The 22,984-nt window shown below is 42.5% G+C and overlaps 2 protein-coding genes across 6 annotated transcripts in view; one reads left to right on the top strand and one right to left on the bottom strand.

Moving 5' to 3' along the window:
• SLC7A7 (solute carrier family 7 member 7) overlaps positions 1 to 12,986 on the top strand; it is a 33,247-nt gene extending 20,261 nt beyond the window's left edge. For all 5 annotated transcript variants that reach the window (XM_037834522.1, XM_037834523.1, XM_037834524.1 and 2 more), the window contains 8 exons: positions 7,462 to 7,587; positions 8,496 to 8,640; positions 10,079 to 10,202; positions 10,471 to 10,574; positions 10,867 to 10,963; positions 11,697 to 11,846; positions 12,072 to 12,255; positions 12,468 to 12,986. In XM_037834522.1, coding sequence (XP_037690450.1) covers positions 7,462 to 7,587; positions 8,496 to 8,640; positions 10,079 to 10,202; positions 10,471 to 10,574; positions 10,867 to 10,963; positions 11,697 to 11,846; positions 12,072 to 12,255; positions 12,468 to 12,574 — 1,037 coding nt within the window. In that variant the 3' untranslated portion in view covers positions 12,575 to 12,986. The remainder of the gene's footprint in view (positions 1 to 7,461; positions 7,588 to 8,495; positions 8,641 to 10,078; positions 10,203 to 10,470; positions 10,575 to 10,866; positions 10,964 to 11,696; positions 11,847 to 12,071; positions 12,256 to 12,467) is intronic.
• Positions 12,987 to 13,161: 175 nt separating this feature from the next.
• On the bottom strand, positions 13,162 to 18,553 carry OXA1L (OXA1L mitochondrial inner membrane protein). Its single transcript, XM_037834527.1, has 10 exons — positions 18,460 to 18,553; positions 17,895 to 18,050; positions 17,041 to 17,254; positions 15,438 to 15,581; positions 15,104 to 15,189; positions 14,722 to 14,886; positions 14,422 to 14,526; positions 14,148 to 14,310; positions 13,979 to 14,059; positions 13,162 to 13,896 (listed from the first exon to the last, which is right to left on the bottom strand). The coding sequence occupies exons 1-10, from the start codon at positions 18,520 to 18,522 to the stop codon at positions 13,766 to 13,768; spliced, it is 1,308 nt and encodes a 435-aa protein (XP_037690455.1). The 5' UTR covers positions 18,523 to 18,553; the 3' UTR covers positions 13,162 to 13,765.
• Positions 18,554 to 22,984: the final 4,431 nt, after the last annotated feature.

The raw sequence follows: 22,984 nt of genomic DNA, 5'->3' as shown, positions 1-22,984 counted from the left end.
AGTAGGCTTGAACATACCAATTAGAAGTCTTGGCTGCTCCCCCTCAACTGTGTGACTCTAGGTAGACCCAGCCAAATGCAGAGATGTGTGGTTTTTTTGAGCAACATGTGACAAAGAGCTTGCTCACACCAATTAAACCCACAGACTGCTATACTTCTGCTGATTGCTGTGGAATGAATGACATCACCAGTCATCTCGAGAAGACACTCGAGATGTGTCACTGGTGACTTTGAAGTTAAAGGTAGCAAAATGTGCGACAGGTAGAATTTTCATCTCTGTCAGTTGAGAGCTGTGTATGTGAAAGAAAAATGAAAACAGAGGAGAGCACTTGACTGTAAATGCTAGGACACCAGAAAGGTAGACTCCTGGAAAAAATAGAGCACATGTCCTAGGAACTAGGAGGGAAGTGTATAAAAGGGTTTTAAGCTGAAATTTGAAAGGAAAGGAGAAAAATGCACAGATAAAAGTAGAAATCTGGATAGTTTAGAGGCTTTCAGGAATTATATAGAAAGGAGAATAAAGGTGGAAAAGTTGCTCAGTAATACATTTGGAGAAAATAGGATAGAAAGTTGAGAATGATGTTTTTGGGTTCATATCTTCAAACATTCAAAATAAAGTCAAACTCATTTGACATTTTACTACAAGAAGGAAACAATTTCTTAACTATCAATGATGTTTAATTGGAGTTTGGCAATGAAAGGATATATCTTGTTCAAAAGACACAGATTTACTATAAAGAGCTGGGGATTGATGTAGTGCTTCAAAGAGATATGCACTGGCATTAGGCTCTGCTATAATAAGGGATGCCTGCCCCTTCTGGGCAAGGTCACATTTTGATTCTCTGGATCACAGTAAGAGGGGAATTTTATTGTGCCAAGACAGAACTGTCAGAGGATTTTGTACTCCTTTCTTTATTTCCCACCAAATGTAATGGCCAGTTCTACCCAGGTACTGTTTCAGCCCTCTGCCTGTAGGTGGGTTTCTTTCCACAGTGAAGTATGTCTTTCCTCCCACTATAGATATGTAGCCCATCCCTTAGAAAGAGGTGAAGATGCTGGCCTCTGGTAATCCTATCTGCTTACCTTAGGAAGAAGAATCATTACATGGTGATGGTGTCAGAGAACTCTCAGGTTCCACTAATGGAATTTTTCTGAAGATCTCCCATTGTACTAATGCATGAAAATAAATCTCTATCCTGAAGGAAGAAGCATGGGGTGGAGAGAACAGGAGAGGATCAAAGTAGAAGGAAGTAGAAGGAATGTAATTGTCGGGATGTATTGCAGACTACCTGGTCAGAAAGATAATAAATATTTTGCTTTCCTAATAAAGGTTATAAAATTGGTACAAAGCTAAAATATGGTAGCAATGGCAGCCTCTATGAACATCTTTTGCTAAAGTTGGTTTCATTCTATTAAAAGCAGCATCTCTAACTTTTTAAAAGATGGCTTATTGTGGAAAATTCCAAGCACATACAAAAGTAGAAAGAATTAGTACAGTAAATTTCCATGGTCCAAACAGCAACTTGAACAGTTATCAACATAGATTCATCTATACCCCCACCCACTGCTCCTTCACCCTAGATTATTGAAAGCAAATTCAAGACATCATAACATTTAATCGTTGAAGTCTTCAATATGAATCTCTAAATGATAAAGACTTTTATATTTATTTTTTATTATTCAGGAAAAATGTGAAATCCTTGGGAGGAAGTGACTATGCCTGCTGAGTTTGTACCTCCTAGAAAAAGAAATGCTGTGTTTCCTTAGAAACACACTCAAACTTTTTTAGGCAAACAGGTTGCAAAAAAGAACATTGTAATCAGGAAAAAGAACATTGTTATCTCTTCATCAGCGATTCAAAAAAAAAAAAAAAAAAAAAAAAGAAGGCCAGGGGTTCTTAAAATTGAAATTCTGATAAAATAGTTGGAAACCATCTTGTTTAGGAGGAAAAGGAGAATTATCTGAAGAAACTAATGTGACTGAAATTGTTTTTTTTTTTTTTTTAATTATTGTGGTTATACAACATAAAATTTGCCATTTTAACCCTTTTTAAGTGTACAATTTAGTGGCGTTAATTACATTTGCAATGTTGTGCTACTGTTACCACCATTCACTACCAAAACTTTTTCATTATCCCACAGAGAAACTCTGTACACATTAAGCAATGACTTGCCATTCCTCTTACCCCATGGCCCCTACAAATTGTTTTTTTTTCCTTTAAAATTTTATTTTATTTTGAAATAAATTCAAAGTTATAGGAACAGTTGCAAAAACAATACAAACCCCATACACAGAACTCCAGCATACCCTGACCCCCCTCCCCTGATACCCCAATCCACCAACTTTAATATGCTGTCACACCAGTATTTCTTTCCCTCCTTCCCTCCCTCCCTATCTATCATCCATCATCTATTGCTCTGTCTTCTGAACATATGAGAGCTAGCTGCACCCATCCTTGAAGAAACACTATAATTCACATATACAATTCCCATGAACAAGAACATTCTTTTATGCAATCCCATTAAATGCAGCTAAGAAGTACTAGAGACTCAACATTGATACAAAGCATACATTCTATATTTCCTTTTTTTTTTTTTTCCCCTATGTCTCAGCTGTGTCCCTTTGAGCCTCCTGTCCTCCATCCTCAGATCCCATCCAGGGTCATTCTTGGCATTCAATTGTCATCTATTTAGACTGTCCTTTTTTTTTTTTTTCCTCAATTGTGGAAACATATATACAGCCTAAATCTTCCCATTCCACCCCCTCCCTAGCCTTCCATTAGTGGGATTAATCACATTTAGAATGTTGTAATGCTCTTTCCCACCATCCATTACTAGAAATTTCCCTTCACCTCAAACAGCAACCCTACACTCATTTCTTAACTCTCCATTGCCTCTTCCCCCATTTCTCTTAACCCATACTCTACTTTTCATCTCTATGGTCATATTCTCTGATAATTTCTTTGTGTTTACTGTGGGGCTTAAAATTAAACTCTTAAATTCATAACAATCTTGTTTTTCTTTGATACCAACTTAACTTCAATAGGACACATAAACTATGCTCCTATACTCCTCCATTCCCCCAACTTTATATAGTTCTTGTCAAAACTTACATATTTTACATTGAGTTCAAAACCACTGATTTGTCATTAGAGTTTGTGTATTTTATATCATGTAGGAAGTAAATAGAGTTACAAACAAATTGGTTTTTGATGAGCTTAGATTTTTAGAAACAAGATGCACAAGAGAGGGCAAGAAGTGACATAACCAAGACTAGATACATGAGTGGCCCAGAACTGCAAGAAGAGTGTCCTGAAGGTTAAGGCCAGAATGAAATGACTGAATAAATGACTGAGCATGATAGAAGACTCTGAGAAGAATGCTCAGTGTGAGAATAGCAAGGGTGGGGTTGGATGCTCTGGGGGCAGTTAGTTCTGTGAAAATAGATGACACAGAGAAAGGAGGACACAGTCCTATTTTCCTTCTAAACTTCTCTATCTAGTGGAAGGATTGCTAACTTAGAAAGCATTCAATAAATATAGTTAGGCCAAAAGAGAAACAAGGCCAAGCTAGTTGGGGAGATAGTAATAAAGCGTGTCAACAAGAATATCACATATAAACAAATTTCAGAGAGGCTCTTGGCAAACTCTTATGATATTCTTGTTGAACAAATGGAAAAAAAAGGTGGATCAGATAAAAGAATAGTTTGGTGGATTTTAGTTGGTTGAGTAATATTATAGATTGATAGTAACATAGTAGAAGGTCTATAGTGATAGAATATAGGGCTCTACCTATCCCAGTGAACATTTTAAATTAGTGACTTCAGTAAAGCCCCAGAAGGTAAGCTAATGAGATTTGCAGATTTCATAAAGTTGAAGAGGTTTGTACCAAACGATAAAATGAAGTGAATAAAATCCCATTTCCAATAAGTGGGAGTGATGCAGAAAAATTCATAGAGGAAATTTACTATAAATAAATCACTTTTACAGACCCAGAAAGTCTGGGAGGGAATTGCTTATCAGTTTGAGGTGGAAAAAAAGGAGTTCTAGTTGACAATGAGCTGACACTGAGACCCCATAGTCTGCAACAACCTCTGGAGTTTTTTGTATGGGTCTCACATTTCAAGGAAGACCCTGACAAACCTGAAGTAAATGCAGAGGAGAGTCCTGGGATGGTCAGTGTTCTAGAGGCCAGATTTGCCATATAAGAGGTTGAGGAAACTGGCTTGTAGCCTGAAGGAGGGAAAACTTGAGGGTGATAGGATCTTTAATTGATCTTTAATTATGCCAAGGGCCATTGTGTGGAGGAGGGTTTAGCTTGATTTGGTGTGGCTCCAAAGGAGTGGTCTAGGACCTCTGGGTGAAAGTTGTGGGAAAGTTTTTGTATCAGTGGGAGGAAGAACTGTAGATCTCTTAAAAAAAAAAAAAAAAATGGAATGAGTTGCCTACTAAGGTATTGATGTATTTATTTATTTATTTCTGGGAATTTGATGCAAAAAAATGGATTAAATAGTCTAAGTTTTTGTGTTCCATATACGTATTTACAACTAATAGTGCTGAGAGAATTGTGGGTTTAATATCTTTTTTTAAGGGACTGTTTAGTTTGGGTACAGATGAAACCTGGGCATCTGATCCAGAGTGGGCCTGCAAGCTTTGTTCTGTTCTGGATCAACTTAGCCCAGTGATTTCCTGGCTTTTACTCCTGGAGCTGATGCTGGGACTTAGTGCCAGAACCAGCCTCCCACTCCTGAGGAACCTAAAACACAGGGTTTGATTAGCCATCCGGTAATTCTTTAGGTGATTATAGGTATGCCTTGGCCTTGCAGCTTCTTCCTCCTCCTCCTGGGGTCAAGGTGAAAATAGAGCTGCACCTGAGTCAGGGATCGGTCAAAGTTAATTTCAGACCATCCTCCTGTGGACTTGGCCCAGTGTTGGGTGGGGACTGTATTGCACCTACAGATATGAGGGTAGGGCATCTCTATTCTTGAAGTTAACTTGGTAGGTGTCTTCATAGTAGTTTAACCTGACCATCCTCTCCTGTCCCAACTCTGCAGCTGGAGGTTGGGCTTCACTTCAGAGCAGTGCACTTGCCTGGGCTGGGAGACCCTGGGTCAGCTGTATCTGCTGGGGGTGGGGAGAAAGGGCCCAGCCAGCGCTGCTGCCCGCCAGACCCATTTCCTGCTCCCACAGGCAAGAGGCCCTGGAAGACGCTCGACCCTGGGGCTCTGGGGAGGGTGAGGGTCGGCTCTCTTCTGGCTGGTTGCCTCTGTTCCCTGGTTTCTTTCCACAGGATTCCTTTCTTTCAAAACTTGTGCTCAACATAGAAAACAGATCAGGGTATGAAGGCGGATCAGTGGCTGAGCAATAAAGCCTGGGAGTCAGGGAGGGAGGAATACAAATGGATGGATATGGAAGTAGAGCAGGGAAGCAGTAGGGATTAAAGTGTAAACAGTCCATGTATTTTCATTTCAGAATTTGCTGTAGAAAAGGGTGGTGAGTTTCCCTCCCCACCTACTGGGACAGAGCTGAGAACACCTGTGGCATACCACAACAGACACACTGAATGAACTCGTCCCTGAGCCTATTCCAGTGTGGTTTTGGGACGCATGGGTACCCTGAGGGCTCACCATGAATTTAGGGGATCCCATTCCTCTGTGGATATGGCAACATCAGTTGTCCCTGGTGTTTCTAGTCAGAAACCTGGCTTATATTCTATTTATTAGCTAGCAGGAGCCCGAGGGTAGGAGGTAGAGGTCACGAATGGCAGGGGATGAGCGCTGTTGAATGGCAGGAGGCAGAAGTCCAGCGGGGAGTCACGTCTGAGTGACTGGCTGAGGGATCCACAGATTTGAAAGGTACAGGCATTTTGGTCATTTTATGGGGTGCTTTTGAACACTGTGCACTTATATCTTTAATTATTAACTTAGCACTGGTGTGGCCTGGAGCTGTGGATGTATTTTTGCCCAGGTGTGAGGTAAAACTTTGTTGTTTCTTAGGCAGCAAGACAAGGTTTTGTGTAGGACAGTGATGCCCCTTCTCGGGAAGAAGAGAAAAGAACTTGGGTAATAAGTAGAATAGGATTACTTAAGAGAGGAGGAGAGAGAGAGAATATGGGACCACTGCCCTGACAGGATGGTTTCTCTAGCCTCTGGGCAGGAATGTGATAAGGGCAGGATGCAACAAAACAGGAGGACTCAGGACACTGAGATCCACGCCACTGCCAGGAGAACTCTGAGACGGGATACTGACTGTGCTGGTGGCCCAAAGCAGGCAAGTTCAGCATCAGTTTCTCTGCTAGTAAAGCAAGGTGACTCTAACCTTCCCCTTGGAGTCCTTGGAAGAAGGGCTGTTAAGCCATTCTGAGAGTGCTTCAGTTGCTGAGCTGGGAAAGAGGAAGCAATGAAGCAATTCATTATTCTGGCAGTAGGGAAGATGTGTTTTATGTGCCTGCCTGACTGTTTACGCTGTTGGTGGGGGATCCAAAGAACATTCTGCTGAGTTTTGGAATTGTTTCTTCTGACTTCCTTCCCTGCTACATTCTGGGGCTATTGGTCAACTTCACAGCATGTGTGGGCTTCTGTCTTGAATTTCTTCTTCTAAAGTAGCGGTTTCTAATGTTTTTTTGGGTAATGGATTTCTCTGAGACTTTGATGAAACTTATGTACCCCTTCTTAGAAAAGTGCATATACTCACATGGATGTAACACTTTGCAAAGAATTTCAGGGACTTGTAAGGCCCATGGACCTAGGTTAAGAACGCTGGCTCTAAAGTGTGATTCAGGAACTTTTCTGAATCTCATCCAGGTAGAGATTTCCTCTACCCCAGAGTATAAAGACTCGGGGAATGTTTTTACTTCTGCATTGTTTGGTCAGGAAAAATGCCCTGTTCCCATTCTGCAGGCCTCTCTCTCAGCTCCAAGAATCTTTCTAAGCATGAAAACAAGCAGCTGAGCTGGCAGGCAGTAGGCAGGAAGTCTGGCCCCCATCCTAATCCTTGGCCACATGGCCTGACCTGCTGGCCCAGACATTGGATCAGTCACAACATGACTTGTCAAGGTTAACAAAACTCAGCAGTAACACTGCAGAGTCAGAGTGCTGGGTCTTGGAGCTCATGTCCAGGGGAGGGGAGACTGACTTTTCAGAGCCAACACCCAGAACACATCACTAATCCTGTGCAGCTACCAGTTGCCTCCCTCTGGTGTGACTGGGAATTTGGGTGCACTTCTATATGCAAGCAAATCCAGTCACTGGGTTTTGCGCCCCTCCTATAAGTTACTAGAGGGTAGTGCTACCTACGTAGGCACTCATCACATGCCCCAGTGCACAGCAGGTCAGAGCCTGAACCCTTTTGCTCTCTTTGGCCAAAGGGTCTATCTTGGTGACCAGACATAGGAACAATTGCTTGGGAGTCTAAGACTCTCTGGGTGATAGGGTCAGTCACCAGTCAGTATTCTTTTTCTTTCAGGTCTCTTAACCTTCATCAACTGTGCCTATGTCAAGTGGGGAACGCTGGTACAAGATATTTTCACCTATGCTAAAGTATTGGCTCTGATTGCGGTCATCATTGCAGGCATCGTTAGACTTGGCCAGGGTAAGAAATAAGAATAATAGTAGTGATGCAGCTGACATTTGTTAAGCATTTTCTATGAGCCACTCATCTAAATGCTCTTTGTACATCATCTCATTTCATTCTCACTGTAGCCTTATGTGGGAGATATTCTTGTTATCCCCATTTTATAGATGAGAAAACAGCTTGCAGAGTAAATGATTTGCCCAAGGCCCTAGCTGGTAAGTGGTGGAACTGCAATTTTTTTAAAAATTCATTTTATTGAGATATATTCACATACCATGCAGTCATACAAAACAAAGTGTACATTTGATTGGAACTGAAATTTGTACCCAGGCAGACTGATCCCAAAGTCTGTCCTTTAACCTGTATGCATGCTGCCTCCCAGGCAGCTGATCTAGGGAAAGGGGTGACAGTGGATTGCTGAGATCAGTGCTGTGGCTATGGTTTTTCAACCCTCGGGAACGGGCAGGGTCAGAAATGAACTCCTGCATCCTCTCCTCACCAGTTTTCATGTGTGAACACCTACCTTACAGCCACTTTGCTGACCTGGGCATATTAAGCCCTGTCCTTTCTCTACCCTGTGTCAGCTCTGTTTGGTGTTGGAAATGGGGCAGAAGTCAGGAAGGATGCAGAGCAGAGCTGTGTCATTCCTATGTTGCAGGCTTTGTGCTCCATGGTAGCTTCTCGTCTTAGAAAGTGGCCCTGGACCCTTCCTGTCAAGAGCTCCATGTTGTTCCCTCTATTCTAGCCCATCTCTGTAGATGTTTCTCTTCTGTTCCCTGTCCCTTTTCTGGTACCCTTGCTGCCAAAGGTAGCAAGCCACCTACCTGTTCTTATTGTTGTATTTTTCCATTCCTTCACTGGATCTCCTTGAAGTTGGGGGGATGGGCCACTAATTCTTCTGATTTCTAATGTTCTCTGGGTTTTAGGAGACTCCACTCACTTTGAGAATTCATTTGCGGGTTCATCATTAGCAATGGGTGACATTGCCCTGGCACTCTACTCAGCCCTGTTCTCCTATTCTGGCTGGGACACCCTCAACTATGTCACTGAAGAGATCAAGAATCCTGAGAGGTAGGTACCTTGCCATCAACTTTCCAGGACAATCATGGTAGCTATCATTTATTGTGCTCCTACTGTGTGCCAGAAAGCATACCACAATTCCCATGAGGTTGATTTTATCAGCCCCATTTTTATAGATGAGGAACCTAAGTTTCAGGGAAATAACTTGTCCATGGTCTCTCAGTAATAGAGTCAAGGTCTGAACATTCTTGTGTATGCTTTTTTTTTTTTTTTTTTTTTTTAAATAGATCTTTTACCCACCCTTATCCCCATAGAAAACATTAGGTCACAGACTCCCAGAAATTTTTCTGTTGAACTGATCACTCCTTTGTTTTCCAAATCCACACTGACATGGTGGTATTTTCTCAGTGATTCAACTCTTTATCACTTCACCAATGTAACTCTAAATTACCCTATAGTCATGCACAGTGAAAGAGCACTGGACAGGGAGTCAAAAGGCATGGAGACTGTCTTTCCACTGATCTGCTGGATGACCTTGAGAGAGTCACCCACCATCCCTCTGCCTACTTCCTTACTGGTAATGGAGGAGGTTGAATTATATGATCTCCAGGGCCTTTCCTGGCTCTAAAATTTTATGATTCTGGGAACTAAGATTTGCAAGGAAGTGGAATTTCTGTAAATTTTCAAGTCAAAGGAATAACAGTTCTCATACCAACAAGCCCATTGTGGATCTGAAAAACAAAGAGTACTCTTGGCATACTTCCCGTGTTGCAGTCTTGGAGAGTAGAGAATAGAAGCAGGATCCAGGCCTGGAGGGTGCTTCCACCTACCGGCCAGAAGCTGAATGACTTGAGAGTTATTTCTCTTTCTCTCTTTATTGGGTTAGAGGAAACTTGAGAGATCTTTGTGTCTCTCTTGGCCACCAGATAGATGGCACCCAAGGGTCTCAAACTGAGGAAGGTTTGGAGTGGACATATTTCCCAGGTTGTTTGTTTCAGATACACACAGTGCTGTTCCTACTAAGGGCCTTTGCTATTCTCTGGGGATTTTAGATTTCCCAATATACCTTCATAATTTCTTCTTAAATTTCTCAATGTTAAGACAAATTTTCCAATGTGGACAATCCTAGAGAAGGAATCCTGATAACGGTAGGTCTTTGGATGTGAAAAACAAAACAAAACAAAACTCTGTCATCTTCCTGTGCTGTCATTATACTGTGACATAGCGCTCTGTAAATCCTTTTTCTTTTGAGCAGCACTTTCTCTGAATGTGATATTCCTTTCCCCTGATGCTCTTTTGTTTTTAGGAGTTCAGATCCTCAGGGCTTGAGCCAATATCCTAGGCAATCTCAAGAGGCAAAGGTACTGGAGAAACACAGCAAAAGTCCGCATCCCTAGAAAGATTGTTAGGGCAGGGGAAGAGTCAAAGGATTGAGGGAGAGAGGGATGGGACTGTGGAACTAATGTATCCTTTATTCTGTTTGGCATAGGAACCTGCCGCTCTCCATTGGCATTTCCATGCCCATTGTCACCATCATCTACATCTTGACCAATGTGGCCTATTACACTGTTCTGGACATGAGGGACATTCTGGCCAGTGATGCTGTTGCAGTGGTAAAGGGTTTTGACTAGCAGAAGACTGAGGGTGTGTCTGTGGGCTTCTGGGTATATCCTAGCTCTTGAAAGTCCTGGAAAGGGTACAGACAGCCTTGAAAGGTGTACACTTAGGATGTTGGGCTTGGAAGAAGGTCATTACTTCTACTGTGGAAGAAGGGCTGGATTCCTAGTAGCAAGAATCTGGGTGGGTGGGGGGACATGCATGTCTATACCTTTGATCCTTTCTAGGCGCTACCGATGATTCTTTCCCATTCCTTTCCCTTAGACTTTTGCAGACCGGATTTTTGGAATCTTCAACTGGACAATTCCACTGGCAGTTGCATTATCCTGTTTTGGTGGTCTTAATGCCTCCATTGTGGCTGCTTCTAGGTAAGAGCTGTATCTTTTACTGGGAGGTATTGTGAAGAGAATGGTAGGGGATGGTAGGAATTGCAGAACCCAGACTTTGTTATCTGCACCCCAAATGATATCCACAGTCTGTTTGCTCTTTTTATTCTCATTAGCAGCCTCCTGTCTTCACTAATTTTAATATTGAATTCTATTCTATATAATTCAGTCTTTTGAAGATGGGATGACGGAAGGGGAGGGCTGGGTTGCAGGTGAACCAGGCGGCACCCAGTGTCCTGTAATTTTATCTCAACTTCTATCTTACCTAAAATAGACTTTTCTTTGTGGGCTCAAGAGAAGGGCATCTCCCTGATGCCATCTGCATGATCCATGTTGAGCGGTTCACACCAGTGCCTTCTCTGCTCTTTAATGTAAGTTATCTCAAAGATGAGGGTGAAAGCCAGATAAAGCTTGTGGGGAAGACTTCAGTAACAGCAAATGTGATTGTTTAAGCTTCCTGAAAGCTTTAAAGGAGATTCTAGTAGAAAAACTATTGATGGAACACCCATGTTGGGCAGGGCTCTGCCAAAACTGCTGTAGTGGTTGCTAAGAATCTTTATCTTTTCTACTGAATGGTAAGCTCCCCTGGTCCAAGATAAGGCACAAAGAAGTACATGGAATAGATTGCCATGAAAGACAGTGAATGGTGTAGTGTTCAAGGAAAGAAGTGATCATTTCCATAGAGGTAGAGGGTGGATGAGGAATTTGAAGCAGATTTTTGAGGGTTGGGGGTTGCAAATGGTAGGGATGGACTTTAGGTAAGAGAAGCAGCATTGGCAAATCCTGAGGCGGTAAAGCTGTGTGGAGTTGGGTAGTGGGACAGAAAAGCTGGAAATGTAGGTTAGAGCTATTTGATCTTAGGCAAAAGGTTTTCAAGAGATTGTTTTGAGCTGTGCATTACAAAGGGTTAACTTGGCAGGTTTGAAGGATGGGCTATTATTGACTTTTCATAGAGGTACTGAAATTGGGTAGTAAAAGTGGGGGGTACAGAAAAGGAGTCTGGGGACTTGATAAGGGGATGGATTTGTCAGGGATAAAGGAGAGTGAAAAGTACCTTAAATAACAAAAGCCCTGACAGGAGCTGGTTTGGACTTGTGCCTACAGGGTGTCATGGCACTGATCTACTTGTGTGTGGAAGACATCTTCCAGCTCATTAACTACTACAGCTTCAGCTACTGGTTCTTTGTGGGGCTCTCTATTGTGGGTCAGCTTTATCTGCGTTGGAAAGAGCCTGATTGGCCACGTCCTCTCAAGGTAACCCACTTGCATCCAACCTCTGCTCCATCTGGAAGAGTGAGAGCTGCTGCTACAGGGAACTATTACAAGTTTATTCAGAAATCTTTGTTTAGGACTCGGTGGTGTGCTGAGATGGAGGGGATGGAACACTTAAGGCTCTGAGCTTCATGGGAGGTGGGGGTTATTTTGGCTGTGAAGAATCCCAAGTTGTCTAATCTCCAGTTGTTTCCTCTGTGCCCTTAGCTCAGCCTTTTCTTCCCCATTGTCTTCTGCCTCTGCACTATCTTCCTGGTGGCTGTTCCGCTTTACAGTGATACTATCAACTCCCTCATCGGCATTGGCATTGCCCTCTCAGGCTTGCCTTTTTACTTCCTCATCGTCAGAGTGCCAGAACACAAACGACCTCATTGCCTCCGAAGACTTGTGGGTAAGCCTTGGATCCTAAAGCGATCTCAGCTGTTGCGTAACTTTACCTTTTCTGCAAATCTAGGCTCCCAAGTCATTGTTGCCTTAGCCTCTTCCTGTTATCAACCCTACAGCTTAATTTAATTGCTCCCCCCAGCCCCAGCCCCATTCAGTGCCACCTGAACTGAACACAGCTGACTTCTTCCCAGTTTTGACCCAAACTTCTCTTTGCAGCGTCTGCCACATGGTACCTCCAGGTTGTATGTATGTCAGTTGCTGGAGAGATGGATTTGGAAGATGTGGGAGAGATGCCCAAGCAACAAGATCCCAAATCTAACTAAATACCACTTCGAGTCCTGGGATGTAGAAAGCAGGGGCTTCTTGTCTCCTACTGGCTGGAACCAAGGAAGTTAAAAGGATAGATCACTTCTTTGGAGGAACCTATCCAGAAACCTGGTCTAGGCAGCTTCAACAACCTCTGAACTTGCTTTTGAGATATGGAAAGTAATTTATTTGTTTTGCTACATATTGTTCAGGTTTTTTAAAAGGATGGTAATGCAGACTGGTGGGAAGTATGTCAGATGTGGGTTTGCTTGTTCTAGTAGCACATTTCCAGGTGTTAAGATAATCTTTCACTCTGGGTTGTGCCTACCCTCACGTTTTTCCCTTTAAAATGGCCAGTAATGCTCCAAACTTCCTGTCTCCTTTAGAGAGACATGAAACTGTCATAGGTGCTAAACAATAAAAGAGATACGTTCCTAAGCTTTGTGTGGCTTCATTTTATATAGGGCCTTTGGGACAGTTCCCATCAGCCTGGCAGAAACACTGAAACATCTTATGCCTGAAAGAATCTGAGCATTTTTTCCCTCACCAGCCAGTTACTGAAGACTAATGCAAACACCCTCTACACACGCAAGGCAGACAAAAGAACACTGAAACTGCTGTATTAAAATGTTAGGTCATTACATAAAAACGACATCAACTTCCCTTCTTCCTAATTATCACTAAGAATTTGAACACATCTATTTCTTGGAAGAGATTTTATAGGTAATCCTAAGATCAATAAATGGGGTGATTATATTTAGGTACAATCTCAACTTACTAGTCATACCTCTGTGACTACGTGAATGTGGATGGGAACAACACATCTATGGGGTGGGGGTTTAAGGTTATAATGCCAAGTTAAAAATAATTTAAGACACTTCCACCTTGCTGTCCATGGGACCTCAAGAACAATCACTACCTAATCCATTCTTTATTTTTCTGAGGCATACGACTCATTTCCCTGTTAATAAGTATCAGGAAACAGCATGTATACAAAGGTTTACTAACTCCGTGGATGGGATGATCACCTGGCTCCTAAGTGTTCTCTTTTACATTCAGGTGCAAGAGCCTGTAGCAGTTCCACTTTTAAAATGAACATTTCCATGTCCCACAGTTCCTAGACTGGGATAAGGACACACATTCAAGCTTTGTTCTGAGGATGAGTCTTTTGAGACAGAGTTCCTGCTGGTATAAGCAGGGACCACAAGTCAGCCAAGTGTGTCACGCCAGGGCTGCTTTGACTTTGGTTTGTTGCTGCTGCTGCTTTCAAGGGTGGTGGAAGGGTGATTCTTTCCATGCTGTAGCAGAGGGTTGTGAGTAAAGGTCTGTCGTAAAGGACCTGGAGGAAGAGAAAACAAATCTTGCTGAACAAAGAAAGGGAAGAAACAAAGGACAGGATTTAGCCTGAAAAAATTGTTTACCCTTGGCTGCTAGCTCCAAGTGATTCTGCATTCGTCGTTCACGCTCTCGTTGCTGATGTGCCATTTCGGCATTCTTCCAGCCTGTTTAAAGAGGAGGAAGACAATCAGTCCCACGCTCACTTTTAGGCCACATTCCCCTGGTCCTGTTCCACAGAAGATTAGCTCTTACCTCTTTTGAAGCTCTTTACGAAGCCTTCTCGTGGAAGCAATTTGTCAGGGTCATGTACAACACGCTGGGGGATTTTAAGTACAGTACGTACAGATGGTATCCGGAGGCAGGCCACCTGGCCCAGGGAAAACAAATTGGAGGAGAGCCAATACATGAACACTGCCTGGATGAGAATAAAGAGAAGGTACTCAGAAGCTGCATTCCTGATAAGCTTGCAAGGAAGCAGCTAGGTTAAGTGGAAGGATTTGGAGCCAGTCCCTATTCCATTACCTACCGAAGGGAAATGGATGGTTATGGGCAAGACAGCCAGGGGCATCACTCTGATAACATTTCTCATCCACTGGAGGTCAGAACTTTGCATACCTGTCTCAGCACCTAGCTGCCAGGACAAAAAAAAAAAAAGCAGAGGGAAAGACTAATAAATGTATGTGAATCTAACTTTAATTTCTTACCCATCAACTCTATTTCTCCAGGGAGGGAAGAGTGACCATTTTGCACAACTGCCTGCCACCCACATATGGTTCTCCAGAGCCACTAGCTTTGCAGGTCAGGTACCTGGCCAACTTGGGCTTACCTCAAGGACACACCACATTGTGGCAGTGACTACCAGTGGTAATACGTAGATGGGGTCAGATACTGTGAGATCCTGGAACCACCAGAGGCCGCCTGTCTGCAGGCTGGGCACAGGAAGGTTGGCCATCTCTCTCAAGGCAATGAAGAAGGAGATGAAGATTGGAGCCTATTACACAGGATAAACAGTGTCAGGACACTTCTTAACCCTGTGCTCACATTTGAACATCTATACTTCCTGAAGGGTAGGGGAAATATTTCACTACCCTACTGTTGAAAGCATGTGTGAAATCACCATCACCTACCTTTGGGAGAACTGGGGCACAAGAAGCACAGAGGAAGCAATTTGATGAGTTCAGGATAAAACAAGGAATGTTTTTGCTTACCTGAGTCAGAGGTAGAATGAGAGGCCTCAAGAGTTTCACATCATGCTTTTTCTGGTAAAGAGTCATCTCTGAGGAGGCCCTGTAAACTGTGAGGTGAGGGGTAGTTAATAGTTGGGCTAATAGGGTGATAGAGATGAACATACTCATCACCTGCTCATGACATTTCTAACTGACCCTGTCCAGTTACTGGAAGCATTAGGCCCAGGAAGCAGGTAAGTCTTTAGAACTTGCCCATCTGTAGCAACTCCTGATTTAGGTTGTTCCTTTCCCCCAGCAGAATGTCAGGAAAAGTGCAAATGTGGTCCTCTCCATGTTCATCCTGCAATTGACTCACACTCGGCCTGGTCTCCTGCCAACTTGGCCTCTCTGATTCGAGTGGAGAACTTCTGGATCTCTGGCAAGTGGTTGTGGATCTTGGCTGCCTCTCGTTGGCCCTTCACAATGAGAGGAAAAATCAGGCAGCGGATAAGGACTGTACCTGAAAGACACCAACCAGGATTGGAGCAAAATTAAAAGCAGTTCTCTACTGCTGAAGGCTGAAATTTTCAGGTTCTCCTGAGAGTCTCTCATTGCAGCCTTCACGTTGTGACTCATGTCCAAGGGGCCTAAAAGTTAAGTGCAGGGGGACAACTTAGTTCATTCAAGGCTCAGTTCTCTGCTTTGGCATCACAAAAGACTGGCACTGACTTTTTTAGGCAGGAATCCTGCCTGTTTCTTTGAACAGAAACATGACAGAAACTGCTTATTCAAATTAAGGATTTCAAACCTCTCTATTATCAATGGAACTTTTCGTTCAATTATAAGTGTAGATCCAATATACAAGAAGATAAAATCAAGCTGCTCTGGGGGAAGAAGATAACCTGGCTTAAGGATTGTGTATGCTTTGGCCTTTGCCTTACTCAGTTGTACCTTTACATAAATCTGGGACTCCCAGGAATGAAGTTTAAAATTCTGGAGTAGGAGGTCATCTGGTGACCTATTGCTTAAGTTCCTTCCTATTTCTTTTCTTTACTTCATACTTCCTGATCATTCCAACAACATTTATTTAGTTTATAGTATCTGTAGGACATGCAAGTAGGTCTGGGAAGAAACTAGGGTAGGAGAAATATGTTTAGGAAGAGAAAGGAAGTAAGGATGGAAGCTGGAGTGCCTGTATTAAAAGGGAAGACAGAGGATTGGGCAATGGAAAGACAGAAGGAAAACAAGGAAAAGATTGTAACAGAAGCCAAGGGTAGATTTCAAGGTCTAAAGTGTCTAATGCAGACAGGGCTAATATATAAGAAAGAAAAAATAGATTTAGTCACAATGCCACTGGTCGTCAGAATGAGGTGGTACTAGTAAAAGCCAGAATGCTAAGGGTCAAAGAGTGAATGGGAAGAAAGAAGTAGGATGCAGAACACTGTTTTAAATACAGATATGAACGGAAGGAGAAAGATAGGGGAACTACGGATCAAGAGAAAGAATTCTGCCCCAATATATGGTATGCTTGAGTATGTTTACATACTGAGGGTAGGGCAGTAATGAGGGAGAACTTAAAGAACTTAAAGACAGAAGTGAGAAGTCAAGGTATATGAAAAAACAGAAGGAAACAGAATCCAAAGCATAGTTGCAGCCTTTTACCAGGAGCAATGTGAGTGGCTTCCCAACTTGGGGGTTTAATTGCCTGATCTGACTCTCCATTCTCCTAAACCAGGGCAGCTTCATCTTGCACCCTGTGCTCACATTGAAACATCTATACTTCCTGAATCCTAGATTCTCATTATGTACTTTTAAGAAACACAAGTAGAATGCATCTAAGTATCATAAGCCTCTAACCCTTATTTGAATCATCTGCTTTTCTAAACCCGTAACTTTCCTTGATCCACTGACAGAATTGCCATCTTTAAGGTTCCAGCTCCCCATTTCTACTACCCTTGTCCAGGATATATGCCTCTTACATGCAGTAATGGCTCCCCACCATGGTAGGCCCAGGTCAACATGCATAAATTCCAGAAAGTTCTGGATGAGTCCCACTGGGGTGTATGACCCCAAGCCCAGTTCAGTGAAGGTTGGTTCTGCAGCAGCTTGGATTACATCTGCAAACTCTCCAGGAGCCACCTCAGTCACCACTGTGGGCGAAGGAGTTGCAGGAACAGCTGGAGAGGTCTGGACCTGTGTGAAAGGAAGCCATGTGTAATATTCAGTGGGGGAACATACAGAAAGGCCCAGGGTTCCAGAAAAGAACCAGTGCTGGGTTCTGTTCTCTCATCATCTTATTTCTCCCACTAGGTGAAAGTTGTTACTTGGAGTAAGACTGTATGACCTCCCTTCATAGTGGGTAGTTATTTCTTTTAATTGGGAAAATATTTTCTTCTCAGTATTACCCCAACTTCACTCATTTGAATACCACCTTCACGATTTTTGCCATATTGGAATCATTCTACTTACAATGCTTCTTTAAAATAACTCACTTTTCAAAACCCAAATACCTACTTGATCTCATCCTAAGAAATAATGTCCATGAAATCATGGATTTGAATAAAAATTATTTTTCTAATACACATAAACCTGGAATCACATCTCATATAATTCCTTGATTTTAACATAAATCTCCCTTTCCCCATTGAATTTAAAGTCCATCCCAAGCCAAGACGCTACCATTTTTGGGAGCTATGCAGAGTGTGGACAAGAAATGCTCTATATTCCCGACCCCCCCATTCATCCCCACGAACAAAACAAAATAAAAACAAAATAAAAACAAACCAACCAACAAGCACCACTCTTAAAGTTGCAGAAACGAGTCGCCTCTTACCTGGGCATCTGCAAACGAGATGGCAGAGGTACTGAGGCAGCGGGGACTGGGGGCCGCGAGGAGGATGTAGTGCGGGCGCCGGCCGCCGGCTGGGAACAGGGGTCCCGCGGTCAGAGGTTTCCGGGACCATTGCGAGGGCCTTGCGACGCTGTGGAACTGAGCAGGTAAGAGGATGATGGAACCACTTTATCGAGAGCAGAAGTCTCAGCATGGGGGCACAAGACATTCTTTATGCTCATTCTCCATGAAGCAGGCAGCCCGGCCTGCAACTGGTGAGTGCAGAGCGAAGCTCGAGCCCGGGTTTCCTGGATCTCAGTTACCACAGACCCATCCCGGGGCCCACAGGGCAAGAATGAGATGCCCTTGGCAGGGGGCAAAGCCAGAGATTCCCGGTAACAGACGTCGACACGCGGTCGCTGAGTCCGCTGGGCCGAGAACGTAACCCTCCCGAGGTCAGGAGACGCAGGTCCCAGTGAACAAGTCAGAGTCTGCTTTTATGTCCCCAGCACGAACTTCCCTGGGTTGCGGCTGTAGGGACGGGGGCTCAGCCCTGGGGCATTCTTACCTGACGCTGACGCCGTAACAACAGCAAAAGCTCCCGGCGTCGGCACATGAGGCCCATCGCCATTTTGCCAGGAAGAGACTTGCGTTCGCGCTTGCGCACTCAGAACCGCAATCCCACGGGAGGAGGCGGCCCTTTTGGAAATGGGTTTGAAGCCAGAGCTGTCGTCACGGATTAGGTGGCAAAGGAGAATCGAGTTTGGCGCCATATTTGAAGTGGGTAAGAAGATGCAGAGTTGCCATCGAACACGTAGAGGATCTTTGCCAGAGGCTGAAGCTTAAGAGCCATGTAAGTGGCTAGCGTCTTTGATGGCGTAAACCCGGAGAATGTTTTTCTCCTAGCCAAAGCTATTATCCTCAGATTTGTTTGTTAAAAATAGCCGCGGGACAGTTTTGGCTATGCTTGGCATTTTTTCCCCCTGCGTCAAAATGTTCGATTCTTATTGCTAGATAATACTGTATTCATAGACCCAGTGAAATTTGAGGGTAGTTTGGAGTTTGACGGACAAAGTAGGTCTGACAATCAAGAGGGCCTGGCCGGGTGTTAAAGTCGCTTGGGTTCAAATCCCAGCTCTACTGGCTTTACTACCTTGGACAAAGTTTCGAGCTTTCCTGGTGGGTAATTGTGAGGATTAAATGAAATGATACACATGGCGGTACTGTGCCCACGGTTAGTGTTAGGTAATTGTTGCCTGCAACCTTGAAGGGACTGTTTTAGTTTTTCAGTCTCTTAGTACATACAGGAAGGAGAAAAGTGAGCTGCCTTGTAAGCACGTTATTAACAACCAACCTAGAGGAAAAACAGAAGGAAAATGCCTAGAATGTTAGTGTTTCAAGAATGAGTATTTTTTTTTTAACTTTTTTTTTTTTTTTTTTTTACTTTTTAAATGTTTTCACGGACTCAGAATATCTGATGAATGCTGGGATCCCTTCTGCAGAAAACTGCATACATTTACCCATGCAAAATTCTGCACATAATTTAAGGGCTTAGATATTCTGAGGCTCATTCATGGCTTCTTTAACTAGGTTAAAAACTTCTGACCTGGACCAGTCCTTTCCTTTTGCAGATGGAGGGTCAGGACTCAATCTTACTTCATTGGACTACCCACAGTCTCCTCTGACCAAGTTGAAACGTGTTCGCAACTAAATTTATCATCTCCATCCACCTATCACCCTATTCTGCTGCCCCTCCCCTCCTTTTACTTCTTGTATTGGTATTCCTTATCCTGATAAATGGTACTGACATGCACTCTTTTGTTCAAGCCAGAAACCTGGGCTTCATCCTTCATCTTTCCTTTAGTACCCGCTATATCCACTGTATTTGAACAACAGTAAGACAACTTGACCTTAAAGTTTTTTTTAAGACCTCTTGACTTTATCTTTAAGTTTTGTCTATTATTTAAATATTTTTATGTCCCCTTCTTCCCCCTTTTTTCCTCTAGAACTCCAGTTACCAATATGTTGATATTGTCCCACAGGTTACAGAGTCTCTGTTAAAATATTTTAAGCCTTTTTTCTTTTCTGTATTTTAGTTTGGATAGTTTCTATTGTCCTGCCTTTAAGTTCACTGATTTTTTCTTCTACAGTGTTTAATCTGTTAATCCCATCCAGTATAGTGTTATTTTTTCATTTTTATAAATTGTGAACTTTAACATATATACATAACATCCAGTGTAGTTTTATTTTCAGACACTGTTTTTCATCTACAGAAGTTTTGTCTGTTTTCTTTTAAATGCCTTCCATTCCCTTTTCATTATGTTCCTGTTTTTCTTTATATTCATGAGCATATTTAGGAGATTTATAATAGCTGTTTTATATTCTTATCTGCTAATTCCAACATCCCTATCATTTCTGGGTCTCTATGAGGAATGACTTTTCTCCTAGTTATGGGTCATATTTTGTTGTTTTTTTGCATGCCTGGTAATTTTTTGTTGGGTGCTGGACATTGTGATTTTGTGTTGTTGAGTACTGGGTATTATATTCTCTTAGAGAATGTTAGATTTTGTTCTGGCACACAGTTAAATTATTTGTAGATCAGTTTGATCTAGTTTTTGAGACTAGCTTTTAAACTTTGTTATGGTTGGGGTCTAAAGTAGCCTTTAAAACTGGAACTAATTTGCTCCACTACTAAGGTGTGGCCCTTTTGATGACTCAACCTAATGCCCCATGTATTAGGAGTTCTCTCCACTTTGCCTTTTGGGAATGCAAGTTATTCTTAGCTGTATGTGAGCTTTGGTAATTTTCCAGTCTACTGATTTCTGATGGTTCATTTATTGGCGTTGGGAGTTTTACCTCACAAATGTGCAGATCAGTAATCAGCCAAAGACTCAAGGAGGCCCTCTGCAGATCCCTGGAACTCTGTTTTCAGGCAACTCTCTCTTCTTGGTACTTAGCCTTCCATATTCTAGCTGCCTCAGTTTCCTTGAATGCTAATCTCTGTCAGTTCCCCATCCGTGCACTGCATCCTCGAAACTGCTTCTAGGCAGTAAGCCCCAGGCAATTACAGGATTCAAGTTCATTTGTTTCTGTTATCCTAGGTAGCACAGTTCTGTCCTGCCTGTTGTCCAGCATCTGATACCTATTTTTCCATAACTTTTGTTTGGCTGTTTAATATGCAAGGCCAATTCCATAATAGTTAATCCTTCATGGGGTGAAGTGGAAGTTGATTTACCTTTAAATATAATTGCAATCTGTTTTCTTTTTGTCATATCTCTTGCCTTTTGGATTTCCCTCCTGCCTGGATTACTGTAAATACTAGTATATGCCTAAATATACAATGTGGTAGATATATTCCTTGCTTATCCAAAGGCTGTCCCATTTCCCCCTGGCTAACAGAATCACAATTTGTACAGTTAAGATTTAGAAGGCCTTTGCTTTTGGTAACTAGTTCCTCTCTCTGCCCCACTAAATAAATCATGATTGGTTTGAGGTAGTCATGTTAATCTCATTCTTCTTTGCCCTGATTGACCTAGAGGTGGAGGCATATGATCCAGTCCTGAGCAATGAGAAGTAAGTAGAAATGGGAGGAAGGCAGCTTTTAGGAAGTCTTTCCCCCCTGGATAAAATGACAAAACTTCAAGAGAAGGCTTCACCTTTCCCTTTTACCTTCCTTAAATGGGTTGTGTGAGGAATGTCTTGTGACTATGAGGGGTGTTCTGGTTTGCTAATGTTGCCCATTATGCAAAATACCAGAAAAGGGATTTATTTGGTTACAAAGTTAGTCTTAAGGCCAAAAAAGTGTCCAAGCTGTGGCATCAGCAAGTATATCTTCACCGAAGGAAGGCCAATGGTGTCTGGAAAACCTCTGTTAACTGGGAAGGCATGTGGCTGGCACCTGCTCCGGAGTTCTGGTTTCAAAAGGTCTTTCTCCCAGGACGTTCCTCTCTAGGCTGCAGCAGTGTCTTGACCTGTGTGACTCTTTTCAAAGTACTCCAGTGATCCAATTAAGACCCACCCTGAATGGGTGGGGCAACACCTCCATGGAAATTATCCAATGAAAGTTCTCGCCCACTGTTGATTGAATCACATCTCCATGGAAACACTGAGTCAATAGGTTTCAACTTAATCAACACTAATACGTCTGCCCCCACAAGATTGCATCAAAGATAATGGTGTTTTGGGCTACACAGTACATCCAAACTGGCACAAGGGACAAATCTAAAGATGAAAACCTAACATGCTGAAGATAGTTGAATGGAAAAAGAAAAAACCTGAATACTTGATGACGTCATTGAGTGGCTGCACCAAACCCAATCACCTATCTCTAGACTTTATTGTTTAAGGTAATTGAAGGTCTTAATTGTCTAGACTGTAGGTCTCTATTGCTCAGATACTGTTTCTTGAAGCTGAAAGCATTCCTAAAGATATATAAGGTGAACTCCTCCTCCAGAAGTAAAAATAATTACTGCTCAGAAAAGTAGGAGTTGATTAAATTTGGGCCTTTACAAATCTCTCAAACTTCATGGTGCTTTCTTAATTACTTTGTTTTGCATAACAAAGTATAGTTTAGGAAACAATATCCTGATATGATTTCAATCACTGCTAGTTTGGGTGGATTATGAATATACTTGACAGAAATGGTAAAAACAGGAGGTAAAGAAATATAAGATAGGTTTAGTAATAACTGGGGATATGACCTCTCAGTCTCATATATTGGATGCTATGGTAAACAAGCTGTTTAAAGATTACTTTAAAAATCAATACAGTTAGACATAATGATAAATATTCATCTGCAGGATACTTGGTGGAAAAAACTGTTTTATGGTAAACTTTCTAATGAACCAAGCCTCCTGGTATTTACACTGTGGGTAGTTACCTCCTCTTGAATCTGAGCTATCCCTGTGACTTGCTTTAATCAACCAAATGTGGTGGAAGGAATGCTGTAACAGTTCTGGGGAGTTCTTAAGAAGGTCTTGTAGCTTCTACTTTTGCATTCAGGGGGAAGCCAGTTGCCATGTTAGAAGTTTGACTGCTTAGACTTCCATTGTTTGAGAAGCATAACCTAGCCACATGGTGTTGCACTGAGGCCC

This window comes from Choloepus didactylus, chromosome 4 (assembly GCF_015220235.1).
Source record: "Choloepus didactylus isolate mChoDid1 chromosome 4, mChoDid1.pri, whole genome shotgun sequence".
NCBI classification, from domain to species: domain Eukaryota; kingdom Metazoa; phylum Chordata; class Mammalia; order Pilosa; family Megalonychidae; genus Choloepus; species Choloepus didactylus.
Note: the sequence above shows the minus strand (reverse complement) of the source record. Positions and strands in the feature narration are given on the sequence as shown.

What these genes read in the sequence shown, in the direction of transcription:
- OXA1L (XM_037834527.1), bottom strand. Translation starts at nt 18,522, where the DNA reads ATGGCGATGGGCCTCATGTGCCGACGCCGGGAGCTTTTGCTGTTGTTA. An exon ending in TGTTACGGCGTCAGCGTCAG is followed by an intron (nt 18,051 to 18,459) that starts GTAAGAATGCCC and finishes TTACCTGCTCAG; the next exon opens with TTCCACAGCGTCGCAAGGCC. An exon ending in CAATGTGGTGTGTCCTTGAG is followed by an intron (nt 14,527 to 14,721) that starts GTAAGCCCAAGT and finishes TTGTCCTGGCAG; the next exon opens with CTAGGTGCTGAGACAGGTAT.